The sequence below is a fragment of the Cygnus olor genome, chromosome 1 (assembly GCF_009769625.2).
Source record: "Cygnus olor isolate bCygOlo1 chromosome 1, bCygOlo1.pri.v2, whole genome shotgun sequence".
Classification (NCBI taxonomy): Eukaryota; Metazoa; Chordata; class Aves; order Anseriformes; family Anatidae; genus Cygnus; species Cygnus olor.
Window position 1 is genome coordinate 88,966,864 of NC_049169.1, and position 16,955 is coordinate 88,983,818.

The following is a 16,955-nucleotide window of genomic DNA, read 5'->3' on the forward strand; positions in this document are numbered from 1 at the left end:
CTTTTCTTGTTTTACTCAAGATTTTGCTCAGTTAGAGGTACAACAGCAAGCATGACCAATGTACCCTTTATAGAACAGCGATCTCAGTATGCTCCAATCAAGACATACATCTCATCATACTAGAAGATATAAAAACATAAAGGGAAAAAGCTTTTTTTTTTTCCTAAGTGGGATTTTTTTTTTAAACTGTGTAGGAGTCGAATCACCAGTGAGACAAAACCTGCACACATCAAGTCTTAGATCACTGTGTACTGTTGTGGTATTCTTTCCTTGACACACACAGCAGAAAGAAACCAAGCCACAAATTTTGCACACTGTAAGAAAAATAATCTATCAAGGTTTTTTGCCTTCCGCCTTCCCTGAGACATGACTACAAATATAGCTATGATATGTTTATGCTTTATCAAACACCTCTGGCCAAGCAAGATTGGATAGCCTCTGCAACACAGAGTATAAGCCTCAGGGACTCCCTCAGCTTTCAGACTAACTTTGCCACAACAAACATCAATAATTTTAAAAGGATAAACACAAACTCACCCTTGTTGTGTACGCAGCTTCTGGGTCATCTTCCAGCACACGAGAAAGACCAAAATCGGAGACTTTGCACACCAAGTTACTATTGATGAGGATATTACGAGCAGCTAGATCTCGATGGACATAACCCATATCTGACAAATATTTCATGCCAGATGCAATCCCCCGAAGCATGCCTACTAGTTGAATGACTGTGAACTGGGCATCGTGTTTCTGGAAAACATTTGAAATGTCATTTCAGAGATTGTTTGTGCTCCTTCTTGCACAGGATTTTTGATAAGACCCCAGAAATTCCTTGGGTGAAGAGCTCAAGTCAGGGATCAAGAGTTAAATACCACACATAGAACTACTTTGATCTGTAGAGAATAATCTTCCCATCAGCTGAGGGTAAAGGGACAGATTTTCAATTCAGATAAAAATTCAGTTTTCATGTTCTTGCTCTCATCAGAATTTTAATTTCCTAGATGGGACTTGTATATAAGTGGCACATAAATCTCAGTTGCGTGTGCCCCTGAGACTGGAATGTCAGGACATTAGGGAAACAGATGTTTGGTTTCTCTTAAAGGCCACAGGAACTGGTAGTGGAAATCCCAGCCTTATCCAATGGCCTAATGAAAGTTTTCTATTGCTTTTTTTTTTCCCCAATAGTAACAAATGCTGTTTTGATTCATTGGTTTTCAAATGCCCCTCAAATTTCAACTCATTTCTCAAGATTTTCCTCAACTTCATGAACACAAAATTAGTTAAGCACAATGTGACTTAGCCTAGAAACCAACAGATGCACAGATTCCTAATTGTATACTTCTAGACATATGTTTTAAATCTTCCAGCTCTTACTAACACTGTTTGTTAACACTAAGCGTTGGTATTGATATATGGATACACAGAAAACAAGACAACAGTATGACCTACAACAGCTCTCAAATGAATCCCCCATTGCCATAAATGTATCATCATGGGCAGCTCTCCAGCTCTTCCAGAATTTTATTAAATACATCAGAGTTGGCTCTGCCATGTAGGGTGAGCTCACATGAATCAGCCTGCAAGACTGATTGCATTCATTTCATTTCTGATTAATATACTTAAGGGCAATGTTAGCACTGTAAACATTAGATAAATATATTGCACAGAGGATGCTTAAAGATCCTCTCAGAATTCTCTTTAACGAAGAAATTTATTACTATTAAAGACTCTTAGCAATTCTCTGCTATGAAACTGTCTTAACTAGAGCCAACACAAGAGGGTTTATGTAGGCCCTGGAAAAGATTTAGCTAGGAATCACAAGGTTTATAATCACGAAAGGAATGAGATCCTGAGATTGCCTTTCAATGGCAGTGGGGAAGGCAAACTAACTAGTTTTAAGAAGCATTTATAAAGTGGGTTACATAGCCTGCGTTGCCTTTGATATTAATGAGTCACAAAGTTCTTAATCTATGTTTCCATGCCACAACAGTAAAAAAAAAAAAAAAAAAAAAAAAATCACACTCAAATGACCGAACAAGCTAAACAACCGTTTCCTACAGTCAGAAATTATTCTCCTGTCCTCAGAGCTTTCTTCAAGGATTTCTAGCCTAAACAAAATATATATCGTTCAATATAGGTATATTTCATTCAGATACACTGACACATTATTTATATATATTTTACATGCTTCAGTGGACTTCATAACATATGCAGTACATACTGAAACTAAGGTTGACAATATGTCCCCTTTTGGGGTTAAACGTCTAGTTCAGTGTTATGAATTTGGGGGATAATGTCATTCAACCGTGGCAGAACCAAAGCAGTCTCACAGCGACAGCTGAGTTTGCCCTAACAAATTAAAATTAAACTAGTGTTTCCCCTCAGAAGGGATTTCATTTCTGCTACACTTCTTGTTTTGCCACAAGTAAATCTTGGTGACACAGGGAGCGTTCAAATTTTTTTAGGCTCGCTACCAACTTCGACAGAAAACAAAGATAAATCAACAGCAGTATCAGTATGCCTAAGGTTGTGGAAAGAAAACAGGCTAATAAAGTCTGCTAGCAAAACATTTCAAACACCCCCATGTAAGGGCTTATTCCCTAAACTGTTCACATTTAGGGAAATGGCCCTTGGTTCACTATTACTGGTTTACCGATAACATTTCCACAAATTCATTTGCTTTGGAAATCACTTGTAAGACATACGGGCTGCCAACCAAAATGCGCAACGGCATTACAGTGGTAATTCTGCCCTAAGAAAAATAATCTTCATTTTAGTGTGCCAGATTTATTTTAATAGAAATGATATATTAATAAAACAAAAAAAAATCTAGTTAATTTTGGAATAATAGCGACAACAGTCAAAATGCAACAGCAGATCCTTGCCTAGCTTTCTGAGCAGATCACAATGCACACAAAACCCAGTGGAAATAATGAAATATCAAGCAACAAGAACTCATGATGCATCAGAGCAGAGTGGCTCCACATTCATAACAAGTTCAGAACAAGAGACGGTCATGCCCCACGTAGTTATCCCTTGCACTTACCCGCAGAAAGCTGTCCAAGGAACCATTTTCCATATATTCAGTAACTATCATAACTGGTTTACCTGCAAAAACGTTACAGGGGTCAGGTATTTAAAATGAACACATGAATACAGCAAAAGAGGCGTTTCAGAAAGGTGTCCAAATTTACCAAATCCCAAGGATAATTTTACCTTTAAAATAGAAAGCAAAAAGATACATGTGCAAAAACTGCTGTGCACACCATGTAATGGTGATTGCACTGAAAAAAACAGAAATGCTTCAGCATAAGCTGATACTATTTTTAGCAGGTGAAGCATCCTGCATTTTCAGTGCACTGTGCCTGATCCAGTAGTTGTGCAGAATGGTTGCATCTATGCAATGAAGCAGGTGTATTCTGCCAGGCACTTACCCAACGCTTCTTCCAGAAGGGAACTGGGCACAGACTATGGAAGAGCCACAGCCAGAGTTTCTCTCCACAGGTGCCCTGGTCTGCACAATGGAGGGACAAGGGCTCTACCCCTGGGACACAGTCAACACATTCCCCAGATTACGAGGTACCTGAGAGCTGCAACACGCTCCCTAACATAGCAGCCCTGTGTCCCTGAAAAGCCTCTCATATCTGAAAACTCATTTGGAGAGACTCAGATCAGTTTGTGAAACTGCTTCGTCTACCCTAAGTTATCTTGTAACATGCCCAAGGTTTTATATACAACTCTGACATGCTGGAGAGAAATGAACACAAAATTAATGTGATTATGGTGAAGTTTCCACACAAAGGTCATTGCCCTGCTAATATTTTACTCATCATGTGGATTTTATTATTTCATAATATTTTCTAAAGCTTTGTTTATTTTCTCTTTGTGGTAGAGAGAAAGGTGGGTAGGAGCATGAAGTTATTTAAGGAGATGAATTATTATTTCACATATAATACAGGAAGACTTCTGACCATAAAAGCATGACGAAGGCCTGCATATTGTACAGCTGGTGATACTTAGCTTCAAAAATCGAACAGCATGAGACTTGAAGAAGTACCCAGTATAATTTGAGAAAAACATTTAATTCAAAGAATTTGAAAATTCTTTTAAGAACTTTTAGAAGAAAATCCCATGTCCTCTTTGCATGGGTTAAGGGGTGAAATACTTTTCTTCTGCTCTGCAACTGATGCACTATACTGTGGGAGACATACTACTGGGTAACCCACTGTCATCCATTAAGTAGTGGGAACAAACTCTTTATTCAAAGCATTGATGTCAAGTTATATAAGATATGGGACAGATAAAAGAACTAATGACGTACAATCTCCAAAAGAAATTATGTTGCTTGCTTACTCTTGTAAGCAAGAAATATGCAGTGCAAGAAGTACCTTACGATGTACATGTAACATTAGCCCCAAAGCATTTCTGGTAATGCACAGAAAGTGCTGCTGGACCTTTAAGGTATAGGACAGTGCTCTACTGGGGCTATCCAAAACTTTCCATGATAAATCCATATACTTAGAAAACAAGAGACAGTTGCCTGGTTTCTGTATAAACTCAATTTTATGACACGTCAGAAGACTGAAATTAGAGTAAGAAGATCCGTCTTTCAAATTCTTAGGAAAGCATCCTCCTGACTTGCTCACTCATGTTAAGAAAGCCTTAAGTGCAGGGTTTTGCTCACATCCAGTTGGAAATGTGTTCATAATAAGAAGCATGTGCTCTGAAGCAACACTGTGCACTTTTAAAAGCACACTCTGCATTCATTTATCAAAGCACAGCCGTTCATACACGATAACAACTTGTGTCAACAGTGTTGCCGAAATTTATTACACTAACAGGCTACAAATTGCAGTAAATTATTAGTAAACTAAGCAGAACATGTGTGCTGTTTATTAGGACTACTGCCTAGAGCGCGCCTGGGAGACCAGCGTAGCAGGAAAACTCAGAACCGAAATCAAACTGTAGTCGTATCTGGTGAACGCCCGTCTCTCTTATTGCCAACGTGTTGTCAGGCAAATCACAGCCACTACAGCTGGAGAACTTCTCATACGAAGCGGTCCTGCTACAGGAATCGTGGCCATTGCAGCTACTATGAGTTGCTTCAGAAGAGGTGCTTAGTATGAGAAGTGAGTTCACTGCTAAGGGCCACCTGTCAAAGGAGTTTAGTTAATGAAGAAAAGGTCATATTGCCTGCTTATCTGTATTGGGAGTGATCCAGCAAATGCTTCGCAGATTTTCTCCAAACTTTGTACATAAACCAACATTTCTGAGTGCGATTTAACAGTCATCATAAAAAAAAGAACACTCGATAATTTGTTATTACAATATACTGGTCTGGTTTAAAAATAATAATTAAAAAAAAAACCAACACCAAAACACAAAGAAAAAAACCCACCTTCTTACCCTTCTATCACCTTAGCAAATGTTAGAGAAAAATTGATGATTACCGTTGCTTGCATTTATGCCATATATTTTACCCAGAAAGTACTTCCAGAACAGTTTTCTCAAGTCCCATATTGCTATTCCAGCTATCTGGAGAGGGGGATGAATCCCTGATGCCTATATTGACTTCAGTTGGGAATACTTAGACCTTGCCCTCTCATACTTGAAGGTGATAGACAGATAGCACTCCCAAACACCCCTGAGACAGATAGCAAATATGCTGTGAGTACAGCTGAGGGGCAAACTTACTAATATTCTCCTATAGAAGAATATATGAATACAGAATTAGCAACGCACATTTAAAAGCAGTGCAAAGAATACTGAATGCAGAGCAGTAAATCATTTTCTGAAGTGCCTCAGAAATAGAAAATGTAACAAAACAGATTTTAGCTCTGCTGTGTACAGACTGACATTGGTGTTTCAAGAAATTCATGGATTGTAAATGTTATTTTGACTGTACAAAGCATGTGTCATTAGAAAGCAGGAGATAACTTGAATTTATACAGGCAGATCTGGCAGCCCTTTCCCAACGGGAACTGTGAGGCGTAAGTTGAATAATATTTTTTTTTAATCTAAATCAGCAAAACAGACTTGCATGAATAACACCTAAAGAAAGCATTATAATTGTAACTGTTTCTTCATAACATATAGGGTTTTACTGCACTTTCATTAGTTATTATTAAACATATATGTATATATATATTTCTTTTACTTTGTTGCACTAAGCTGTGAAATTCTTTTGTGCCTTTTTTGTTTGTGAAACCTTGAACCACTAATTTTAAAAAACAAGATTCTTTAGAAACAACAAAACTGTTTACTTAAAAACAAACTGGGGTATACTCTAGTTAAACTGAAAGTGTCCTCAGCACACTCCAAGGAGCTCTTCGTTCTAAAGACCTGTTTTAACAGCAGTCCTCTGGGATGAACTAGAAAACGTGCTACGCACTTCTTCTGCTCCCGTGAAGAATTTCAGAGCACTCCTGAATCTTTTTCATTTTTCAATTTTTTAAGAATAACTCATATAAAGTTTTATTGATCTCCTACTTAACAATTACTACAGGACTTTGATCATTGAATATATCACCTCGTGCTGCAATGGAAACAATGCAGATGAAGTCTCTGAATTTATGTCTCTCAGAACAAGCTTAGATGTCATGCCTCTTTTCTAGTACCAACTATTTCTGTCTTTGCATCCCAAGATAGAGGCCAACCAGCAGCATAAGCAACGAGAGCCAGAACTCTCCTAAACAAGGCAGCATCACAAGCAAAAGATCCCACCAGCTGCTTGTAAGATATAGGGCATTTGTCTCTTGGCAGCTGGATGGAAGAGGCGACTGCAGCTGCCATAGGAGAGCTTGCAAGAGCTTTAAGACAAACATCAGCATTCAGGAATGCCTGTTACAACATGCTGTTATCTTATATAAAGTGGAGCTGGAGATGGTTCTTCAAATAGATTACCTTCCTGGACAAGTAATCTAAGTGTGGATAGTTTTCAATTACCATTTTGTCTCAGAAGAGACTGAGTTGTTACCATAAACATTGACAACAATACGCTTTAAAAACAAAACACCCACAACCCAAAGGCAGATTTATAAAATGCCCATTAGCAAAAATATAAATATTAACAAAGAAATAAGATTAATTTTATTATCAATAGCTTAAATCTCCAAGATGTTTTAGGTTTTTTACTAAGGGGTATTAATTCTGGAGGACCCATGCTGGTACATATAGAATATCACACAGAGTGTTTTTCCTGCATGAAAACCATGTAGGAAAAAGGTTGGACTTATATACTAGCATTTGTTCTGGTAGCCAGGTAGGCTGTTCATTAATTTGTGCTAATGATAAAGTCTAATGATTTAGTGGAAAGCAGGACATATTGCTTCACTGCAATTAGGGAACCTTAGGACATCAGACTCCAGAACTCCTAACAGATTATCAGCAAGTGCCTCGTGGCCACTTTGCAGCAATTTACAGCTCCAGAGTATTAAATCGGTTCCTAAAATCTGCCAGTTCATTAGTTAGCTGCAATGTTTTTCAGAAACGCTCCTTTTTCTCCACATTATCTATATCGTTTTCAAGCAGAGTATCTTTATTTCCCATTTTTCCCTATCTCATTAACCCAGGGTGCTGTTTTTAAGTCCTCAGCATCCTGAGAGCAGCAAGGCAGAGAAGGTCCTGCAGTTTCACTGCAGGCAATTGCCTCTAATACTGCTCTTTATTGGATCCATCAGCATGAGCTTCCACACGGGTAATTTTTTTCCCTGCTTTTGAGGAAATAAAATACACATTGCAAAAGTCAAGCTATGTGTTTCCTTTGTTATCTCTTTTGAAGGATATTTGGTACATATTATCAAGGTTAGGACAAATATCTCTTGAAGGATTTGCAGTGCATAAACACTGATGATTCACTCTTTTCCTCTCTTTTGCTTTTTCTCAAAAGATCAGAGGATCACAGAAATAGTATAGATTGGAAGGGACCTTGGGAGGCCACCTTGTGACACTTCCCATACTAAATGGATGCCCCCCTCAAATCTTACTTTTAGTGACAACGCCCTCCAGTCGAATTATATTAGGGTGGTCAAATTGTCCCATGATGCTTGCTTCTCCCAGGAAATCCCTCCTCTGTTTTTCTGTGTAGCCAACTTTCAGGGTTTTGATAGCCACTGAAATTTCCTTTTTAGAAGGCAGCTTTAGGCGCCCACTGCACACTTCTCCAAATTCCCCTAAAAAAAAAAGTGGAAAAAAGAAGTTACTTCATGAGATTTTAAGAAAGAATGTACAATGTTCAGCCAAAGTCCCTGAAGTGCAATGTCTACTGAAAGGCCACAGACCTGAGCTCAGAGGAGGCCTTCAGACCACTCACTACTTAACATTTCCAGGCTTCTTTTCTCTGGCTGTTACACTGGACAATGTCACTCATTTACACTGCATATTTAGATGACTGCAGAGCAGAGGAATGCATTAATGTCACCAGAAAATTCCTTTTTTTTTTCTCCAGTTGATACACTTTGAGACAATAATAGGAGGTCAAACTGATTAACAGAAAGTATCAGTATGATGTTCACAAAAATGCACAACTATTCTAATTTCTACCAGAGACTGTTCAGTTCCCAATTATTTTTATTTCAATTAAAGTAGCAATATAATTTATAAGGAATAAATTTGTCTACACAAACGCCTGATGGTAAAAGCAAGTCATACAGATTTCCTTTGTTCCACCATTATTCAGATGGATCTATGTAAATACACACTGTTGCTACGGGTCTATAGGACATGACAGTCCACCACGAATAATTGTGCCCACTATGAATTGTATGAGATCCTTAAATAGGAAATGGCAGAGATTACCAAATGCCTACTTTTATACAATGCGGTTTATACTTTGCTATGCAACAGCGAAGAGGAGACAAGACTTATCCTAGCATTCAAATGAGCATGTATAAAGCATGTTAACAGATTGCTGGAAGAAAACATCTCACTTGGAAATTTCTATATTTACTTAATGACACCAAACATGTAAGAAAATTTCAGTATCTCAGAAAACATTTGAGCTGCAACCGACTTTTGATTCCCAATTATCCACCCCCTCATCTTAGATTTCATATAATAAACTGCACATAGAGCAACCAAGTTAAAATAACATTAATAACTTTTTGATTCCTTGTTTGAAAGACAAAATAGTTGAAATAATGAAAAATACAATACAAATGGAGAATGGATGAAACGTACAAGCGATATGAGTGCAAGAATTACCCTAAATGTTTATTTATAATTAGAGATAAAAACAAAACAAACAAAAAAACCCCTAGACAATAGAGGGTGTTGCTGGAGGGTTTTAACCTTCATTTTCTGTCAATTAATGGGTATTCTGTGTTTTTTTTTCTTCAAAATATATGAGATCTAAATGTAAATAGCCCTTCATATGCCATACTGTATTTTGTCAAGTGGCCCCGTGCAGAAAGTTTGACTTGGAAAGCAACAAGCCCTATAAATCTAAATCTAGGCAGCATCATTTTTGTGCAAATTGTGAATTTTCTCTGTTTTTGTCAGTAAAACATAATGGAAAAAGTGATTACACTTTATATATATGAGCTTTTTCCCAACTTTATGCTTAATAATCTTAAATGCATTAGCATTGCTTTACTTCTAAAGAACAAAGGCTTTTGGAGTTCATTTGCCCATGATACTCTCTCTACCTGTGCGGCTGACTGTTTACATTAAGCAACATCTGTGAAAAATAAAAATATCCCAGAAGCATATAAATAAGGTATTTCTGATGAGCAAATTGAAATCACATTACTCTTCATGGATTTAAAGCTCAAAAAAGTGTGATGGATTGGCATCCCTCTATTGAAATACTCCTGCACTATTGACTTCAGAGATGATACCACACAGGATATGTTTTAAAATTTACCTTCAACCCATTTATTTATGAATTAATGTACTTATATGTAAATTGAAATTATTCTTCCATCAATTTGCCACCTATATGCTTGGCATTAGAGTCCATGTCCCATCAGGAGTACTGCAATTTAGGAAGGATAAAGGGAATAATAGCAATGACCAGAATCTTAAAAGCCAGGGCTGTGTATTCCTGTTCATAGCTCAAGAAATTGGGGCTATTTATTTACAATAAGGACTTGAGAAACGGGAGAGATGACAATGGTCCTGGCATATCAAAATAATGGCTATAAGATGGGCACTGACTCCTTTTTATATACACAAGAGGAAAAAAAAAGAATAGATGTAAATTAAATTACAAGAAAGGTAAGTTAGATCAGGAAAAAAAAATCTACCACTAAGGACACTTGGACAGCAGATTTTTTTTTTTTTCCTAGGGAGGCTATGAACTCTTTTGTCTTGGAGATTGTAAAGAATAAGCATCTGTCAAGAAAAGTACCTAACAAGATCAGTTTTGGGCAAGGGCACGGACTTAATGACCTCTCAAGGTCACTTTTCAGCTTTATTTTCTAAGGTTTCTCTGTCAGACAGATAATTTAACAACAACAACAACAAAAAAAAACTGAACAAATGTGTCAAAGGGCAACAACCTTTCTCTGTTGGTAACCCATGCTAGAGTTAAGTCAACAATAAAGTGAAAGTCACCATATCTTATAACCAGTTGCTGAACTGCTTCGTTCTCCAGGCATGATATTGTGCTATTAATGTAATAACCCCAAAATTAAAAACAGGGCATATCTTGATATAAAATTGCACTTACATTACATCCACTATTTCTACTGTTATTTGTAATTTCAGGCTGCCAAGACAGGCGAATGCTCAGAAAATGCATGATAAAATCTACTACTAGTACACTAACAAGTGTTGAGTTTCACTTAGACTTCTTAATTAAAAATATTCAACCTGCAAGCTAAGATGACTGGTATGCTCTACCAAGAGCAAACACTTCTTTGGTTCAAACACTAATCCCAGCTCTATCCTGCCAGAACACCACAAAGAGAAAGACAAAAGCACGTATTTAAAACAGGAGGAAGGGGAAAAAAAGCATTTAAAATAAATCTTGTAATGTTCAGCTTTGTATTCCCTTTTCTCTATGCTTTAATGGTACAACAAGCTGTAAGTCTCTAACCTCTTAAAACTGTTGGTCAGTTACTGTCAATAAAGAGTGTATCTGTGATTGCAGCAAGCAGTCTGGGCAATCAATCCTTCATTACAGTCTGGAATCATAAATCTGGTATTTGTTTGGCTTTTGGGAACGAAAAGGTTATGGCTGATGTCCATCAACATGGTCCCATTTAGCCATGGCTGCACAATTTAGAGCTTGGGTGATTAATCAGATTCCAGAAGTGCCTCAAGGCCAGTAGATGCTACAGGAGACTGAAAATCAGACCCTTCGTAGCAATGAAGCTCCCTGGTGTCTGGGAATATGACATGAGTTTACTTTCTTGGGAAAAACAACAACAACAAAAAAACATAATTCTTCATCAACGTGTAAATATTACCTTAGTTGCCAAAATTTTGAGAAGCATAAACTACTCTGAGTAAGCTGGAAGAAACTCAGCAGGCAATCTAAATATGTTTGGTTCCTTCATATACATGGCCATATGGATGCAACGTAAGTTTGTCTGGGCAACACCCATAGTGATATGCACTTATACTACATTTTTTTTGCTGAAAATCACTACTATGTGGTCCCAGAAATAAATGGACTTGGGACATCTGTATATAAAGAAACAGTATCTCATCAGATATTGTTTGGGGGGAATAATACATTGTGTATAAGTTGGAAGGCGGAAAAACTGGCACCGACTTTAAGAGATGACGTTGATGGCTTTTTATGTAAAGCCCTTCTGAAGAACTCATTTTTAATTATGCTACGCCCATAAACATTGTATAGCCTGTCCTGCAGACTGATGAATCTATTTATATGTGGAAAACAAATAGATATGATTAGGAGGGCTACTTATGATATAAAGATCTCTCTTCAGATTTTTTTTTTTAAATGGGCTGCTTACTGCATCAGTAAATGCTATTTGCCATGCATTTAGACCCAGGGGACAAGGAAGAGATGAATCTGTGAAATTGGCTGCTCCGTTAACTTAGCTTTGTTTTAAATAGTGATGGTACTGCTGTGCACAGGACTGACTCAGAATTGGAGAGGCAGCTAAGCTGACTGTTCACAAACCTTGTGAACCTCAGTAATATTACAGCAATACACCATATGACCTGAGACTGTGAACCCTCGTGATAAGGTAACGCAGCTGGCCCCAAAATATTAGAAATACTTAGACCAACAAGATGCCACACTACAAGTATGTTTAAACTTTGAAAGAAAAGCACATGCGCGCTCTAATGTTCAGCGAAGTACAATCTTATGTCAATTCCAAATCAAGAAAGCATTTTCCGTAGTATTCTCCTGTGATCCAATTGGATTTAAACTTTTTAAGTGGTTTGCTGAACTGGATCCATAAAAACAACTGAGCTTTTTTTAAAAGAAGGAATTATTGTAAAGAAAAACCTGAAAATGTGGCTCCTGACCTCAATTTTATTATGCTTAGCCTCTCACTAAAATCCCCTGTGTTTTTCTTGAGGTTCTTTTGGACAAGAGCATTTCCTTATTGCGTTTGAGCATGTTCTGAAAGCTATGTAAGCTGCCCTCTATTCTCTCAGAGTTCTGGCTAAGGCTGTGAAAAACTATTTGGAAAAGTACCCCAGAATACCAAAATTACTTCTCTCGCTTGAAGATCTAGTTACTTCTGTCACACTTGAATGCAGTTAAATGAATCCCTTCCTCTCAAATCTCTATCTTTTTATAATTTCATTCACACTTGCATTTGTAAAGGAGAAGGCAGGAAAAGAGTCCTTCACTCAAGTACGTCATTGACTCAAGTAAGAGACAGGAAATGCCTTTCTGCTTTGTGGGAGGAAGGAAGGTGGTGCTCCTGCAGAAGCAGCCTAGGAGGAACTCACTGCTGTTCACGTGTCTTCCATAGTGCGCCAAATGCATGAGCTACCACGTGCTGAACATGAGGTCAGCGTGAAGTGATGCTACAAATGCATTTTGGAAGCTCCCACCACTGCATAACCCGCTTTTCATCCGTGCTTCCCCTTCCAATTCCTATTTTTAATGACCGTTAATAGGAAACGCTGACTGTTATGCCACATGTAGAGTTTAGGCTGCATGAATCTGAGCCATGGGCTCCAAACAAACAGCTTTGTAATGTATATTAAGTCACAGCTTCAATGCAGAGGACCTGCAGGTTTCGATGTTGAACCTATCAACACTGTCACTGGAGTAGAGCATAAGGACTTATTTTTAAACCACCTGGCTCTTTTAGAACATTTAGGACTTTTAGGACAGCTTTTTTGAAGCTTCTCAGAAAACTATTCCTCCATTTTCAGAGCTCGTATTTGTCCAGCTTTGGTTTACCTCTCATTTTCATGTGCACTTGGAGTTAAAAATATGTCCAAAAATGAGTTATAAAGTAGGACATATTGTTGATTCTTAGAGATTTGCTTTCTGCATTCATACACTGTACAACACAAGTTTAGGAAGAGTACATTTGTGAATGAAGACTCCTTAAAGACTCATAATGAAATATACTGCTCTTGGACTTAGCTTTTCAATAACACCCTTCTCTATCTATACTCATTCTCTATTGTGTGGTAAGCAGAGCTTTGCTGCCTTTACTGAAGATGATGGAGAACAGTGCACTCTTGTGGGGCAAAATTAAAACCAGCAAGAAACAAAACTACCTTTGCAGAAAACAACCTAAGTTCCTACAAGCAGCTGAGTAGCTGCAGTAAGAGAGAGTGAACAGTGTTTCCTTTTACTGGGCTATTCAGGAGATGCACTGAGCACAGAAGCTTGCTTCTACGTTTTTTTTTCCAAATGAAAATCTTTTGCTGTGCACTAGGAGTCTGTCTCTCTCACATCTCATGATTTTAATTCAAATAGTAAATTTAGAAAGAAGCAAAAAAAAAATCAATAATAAAAGAACTAGTAATTTTCAATGGATTAAAAATCAATAGTACTTCTCTCATAAATGCTTTTATTTAGCAGGAAAGCTAACCCTTCATGATCATCTGGCTCAATAAGACAATCTGCCACTTCACTTCAAGGAGCAAGCACGCATCCTGTCAAGAGCTCCATGCTGCACTGCAACATGGACAACTCGGTGTGATGAGACTTTCTGTAATCTGGCTCCTCTGCTATAAAATCTGCTCATTTCAACAGTTTGTTTTCAGTAAACCCAACAGTCTATGGCGTCTGCATGGCTCAGACAATCGGTTATCAGACAGACAACCCTTTCCTGCTAAATCAATAATTCAAATCCAAAGCAGTGACCAAAATCAATCTAATGGCCAAAGGTCACTGCAGTCTGATGGATGTGTGGTGACTGGTATGAAATGAGTTTGTGCTTTCACTCAAGGCATAATAGTCACCATTCCATTTAAGGAAAACATAGAATGCATCTTCACAGTTGATACCTTTTTCTGTGCTGACAGATTTTAAAGAGAAGCACAGAAGTGAGGCTGAAGTCTCTTTTCACTCTTAACCATACTGCGTCCAAGAGTGGGCTGTGTGGTGTCATTTGAAAAATGGTCTAGTTATCTGCTTTCTTTAGGAAAAAAGTAGATGTGTGTGCCACTAACTATTCATATGTACAGAAGTCAGATATAAATATGATCTAGGAAGTTGCAGACCTGAGAAAATTTCCTTTCCAGTCACAAGTATAAAGTCAATGATGTAAAACAGTACACACGGTAAAAAGATACCTTCAGTTCAATATATCTGATGTTTATTACCTGCTCCAACAACTTTATCAATGGATATATTGGAAGCATCTAGTTCCTTGGCAAATTCATGCACAGCTTGATTGGGATCCTCATATGTATGTGGATCTACGTAAGTTCGCAGGCCTGGGAGTTTTACTGTGTAAAAAAAAAATCAGAGAGAAAATGTTACTTAGACTTAACTAATCCTTCTAGAGAAAGCAAATGAGACAACAGAAATCAAATCAACAGCAGAAAAAGGTATGCTGCTAATTCATATCAAACTGCCTTTGATGAGTCTCCACAAATCTTAATATAGAGTGAAACCAAAGACACTGATGCAGTTATTGCACAGAAGTTTGAAAAACACTGCACTTGCCATACCTTACTGCTTTTCAAATATTAAAATACTACCTGCCCCTCCCAGCTTGCTCTGTTTAGATGTTGCCTGATACTATTTTTTTTTTTAAAGAATTGCAATGAGACATGAAACTAAATGGGTGATGCCACAGTCAACCTGAAAATTCTTAGGAATATAATATGGAGAGCACTTGAATTCACACTTTTTCTTTCTGATTCCTCCAGCAAGATGCATAAAAAAAGAAAACTACACATGAATAAATGCTTGCCCCCCCAGTCCCTATGCTAATGCTGTACAAGGATGGCATCCAATTGTTCTTAGCATTAAAGTTGGGATCTAGCGCTAAGTTACCCTAGCATCGATGCCATTATTTTGTCCCCTTGTACAGTCCCCTGGCCAGAGGTTTCTCTTTGCCAGAGGCAAGCACTAGTTCTAATGACTGAATGATTTTAAAGGCAGTTTCAAGCTGTCCACAACTCCTCCTCCAGCAGGATTGGAAGCGGAAACATATTATCATTCCCAACCCTTCTCTCCACAAAGATGCTGAAAGCAAACCATTCCACCACCCCAGTTCAAGCCCATGCTTGTGCTCATACCCGGTAACTCATGTGTTTGCCTCTGAATTCATTTTAGAATGCAAAGATGTTTCTCTCTAAAAAATAGTGAAATACCCAGTACATCTGTCTTGATGTTTGCTGCTTCTACCACAAAACCTGAGCTCCTGGCTGGACATGTATTCTGGCTTTTCCTAATTGAATCAGTTGGTTGTGTAAAAGATATTAACTCCTCCTCCAAACATAGCCTTAACCCACCTAGTAATATCCTTTCCAGCTTGGCATGATTATCCTGCACCCAACTGTTGAGTGCTAGCATACTTAAACACAATTTGCTGTGGCTTGACGGATGGGAAAAAAATACCTTTCCACCATTAGTTAGAGCTTGCCATTGTTTTGTCACACAATCCCAAGTGTATGTGGAAAAAAAAAAAATCCATTTTATGGAGATTTATTGGCCTCAGAATTGACAAAGAAATAATGAAACCGAGTTCCCAAGCTAATTGCCACAAAAAACAAGGCAAACTAAGAACCCCATTCTTAACAGAAGGGCTGCGTGTGCTCAGCATTAAATGCCGAGTGTGTTTCCTTCAAGAGTCTGATGATTACAGAATTACTTGCAAGTAAAACAAAAAGTAATTGGCTGTATATTGCTGTTGGTTAAAAACCTTGTAAATGCTCCTTTCCGTCCATGCTGAATGTACGTTACCGGCTCCCTCATACCCCCAATAAAAATAACAACAATTAAAAGCTCCTGCTCTGTGGGGATTTTGGCTGCAGATTTTTAATGCTGACCCCAGAGGTTCCCAAGATCAGGTGATGGTGACTGCAAGGAGAATAATCCCTTCACACCAATAATTAAGGGCAGCCTGTATAGTAACTGGGTTCTGTCATGAAAAACAGATAATAAACACATGCACATGTGTTAAGCTGTACTACTTTACAGCTCATTCTGTGCAAACATAATAATTTACATTTTCATTTTACCAGCATGAATTGCCCTAAGGGTAGCAAAAAAATAAAAAGGGTCTAGCCAAAGAAGGCAAAGGGAGAGGATCTGAGGAGGTGAAACACATTTTTGCTCCTTTGAAGTAATATTATAGGATTTGTAATAAGGCTGCAGGGAATAGTTCATGGCTGGAGCCTTTTTTAAAGTAATTCAGAATAAACTGACTGAAATAAACCAGCTGCTGTATTTGAGATGCTGAAAGTTTACGACAGCCAGGGAAGTTACTTGACCCATTTTTAGTTCATAGGAGTTATTTTCTTATTCTTTGAGGAAGACTAGTTTAGCAGAATAATAAAGCTTCAACAGCCAAATGCATGCATACACACAAATCCTAACAGATAAATGTCTG

At 37.9% G+C, this 16,955-nt stretch overlaps 1 protein-coding gene across 15 annotated transcripts in view; it reads right to left on the bottom strand.

Annotated features, from left to right (window-relative positions):
* EPHA3 (EPH receptor A3) overlaps positions 1 to 16,955 on the bottom strand; it is a 217,701-nt gene that overhangs the window by 30,206 nt on the left and 170,540 nt on the right. For all 15 annotated transcript variants that reach the window (XM_040568320.1, XM_040568311.1, XM_040568205.1 and 12 more), the window contains 4 exons: positions 14,716 to 14,841; positions 7,983 to 8,168; positions 3,044 to 3,105; positions 538 to 747 (listed from right to left, as the gene is read on the bottom strand). In XM_040568320.1, the coding sequence (XP_040424254.1) occupies positions 538 to 747; positions 3,044 to 3,105; positions 7,983 to 8,168; positions 14,716 to 14,841 (584 nt within the window). The remainder of the gene's footprint in view (positions 1 to 537; positions 748 to 3,043; positions 3,106 to 7,982; positions 8,169 to 14,715; positions 14,842 to 16,955) is intronic.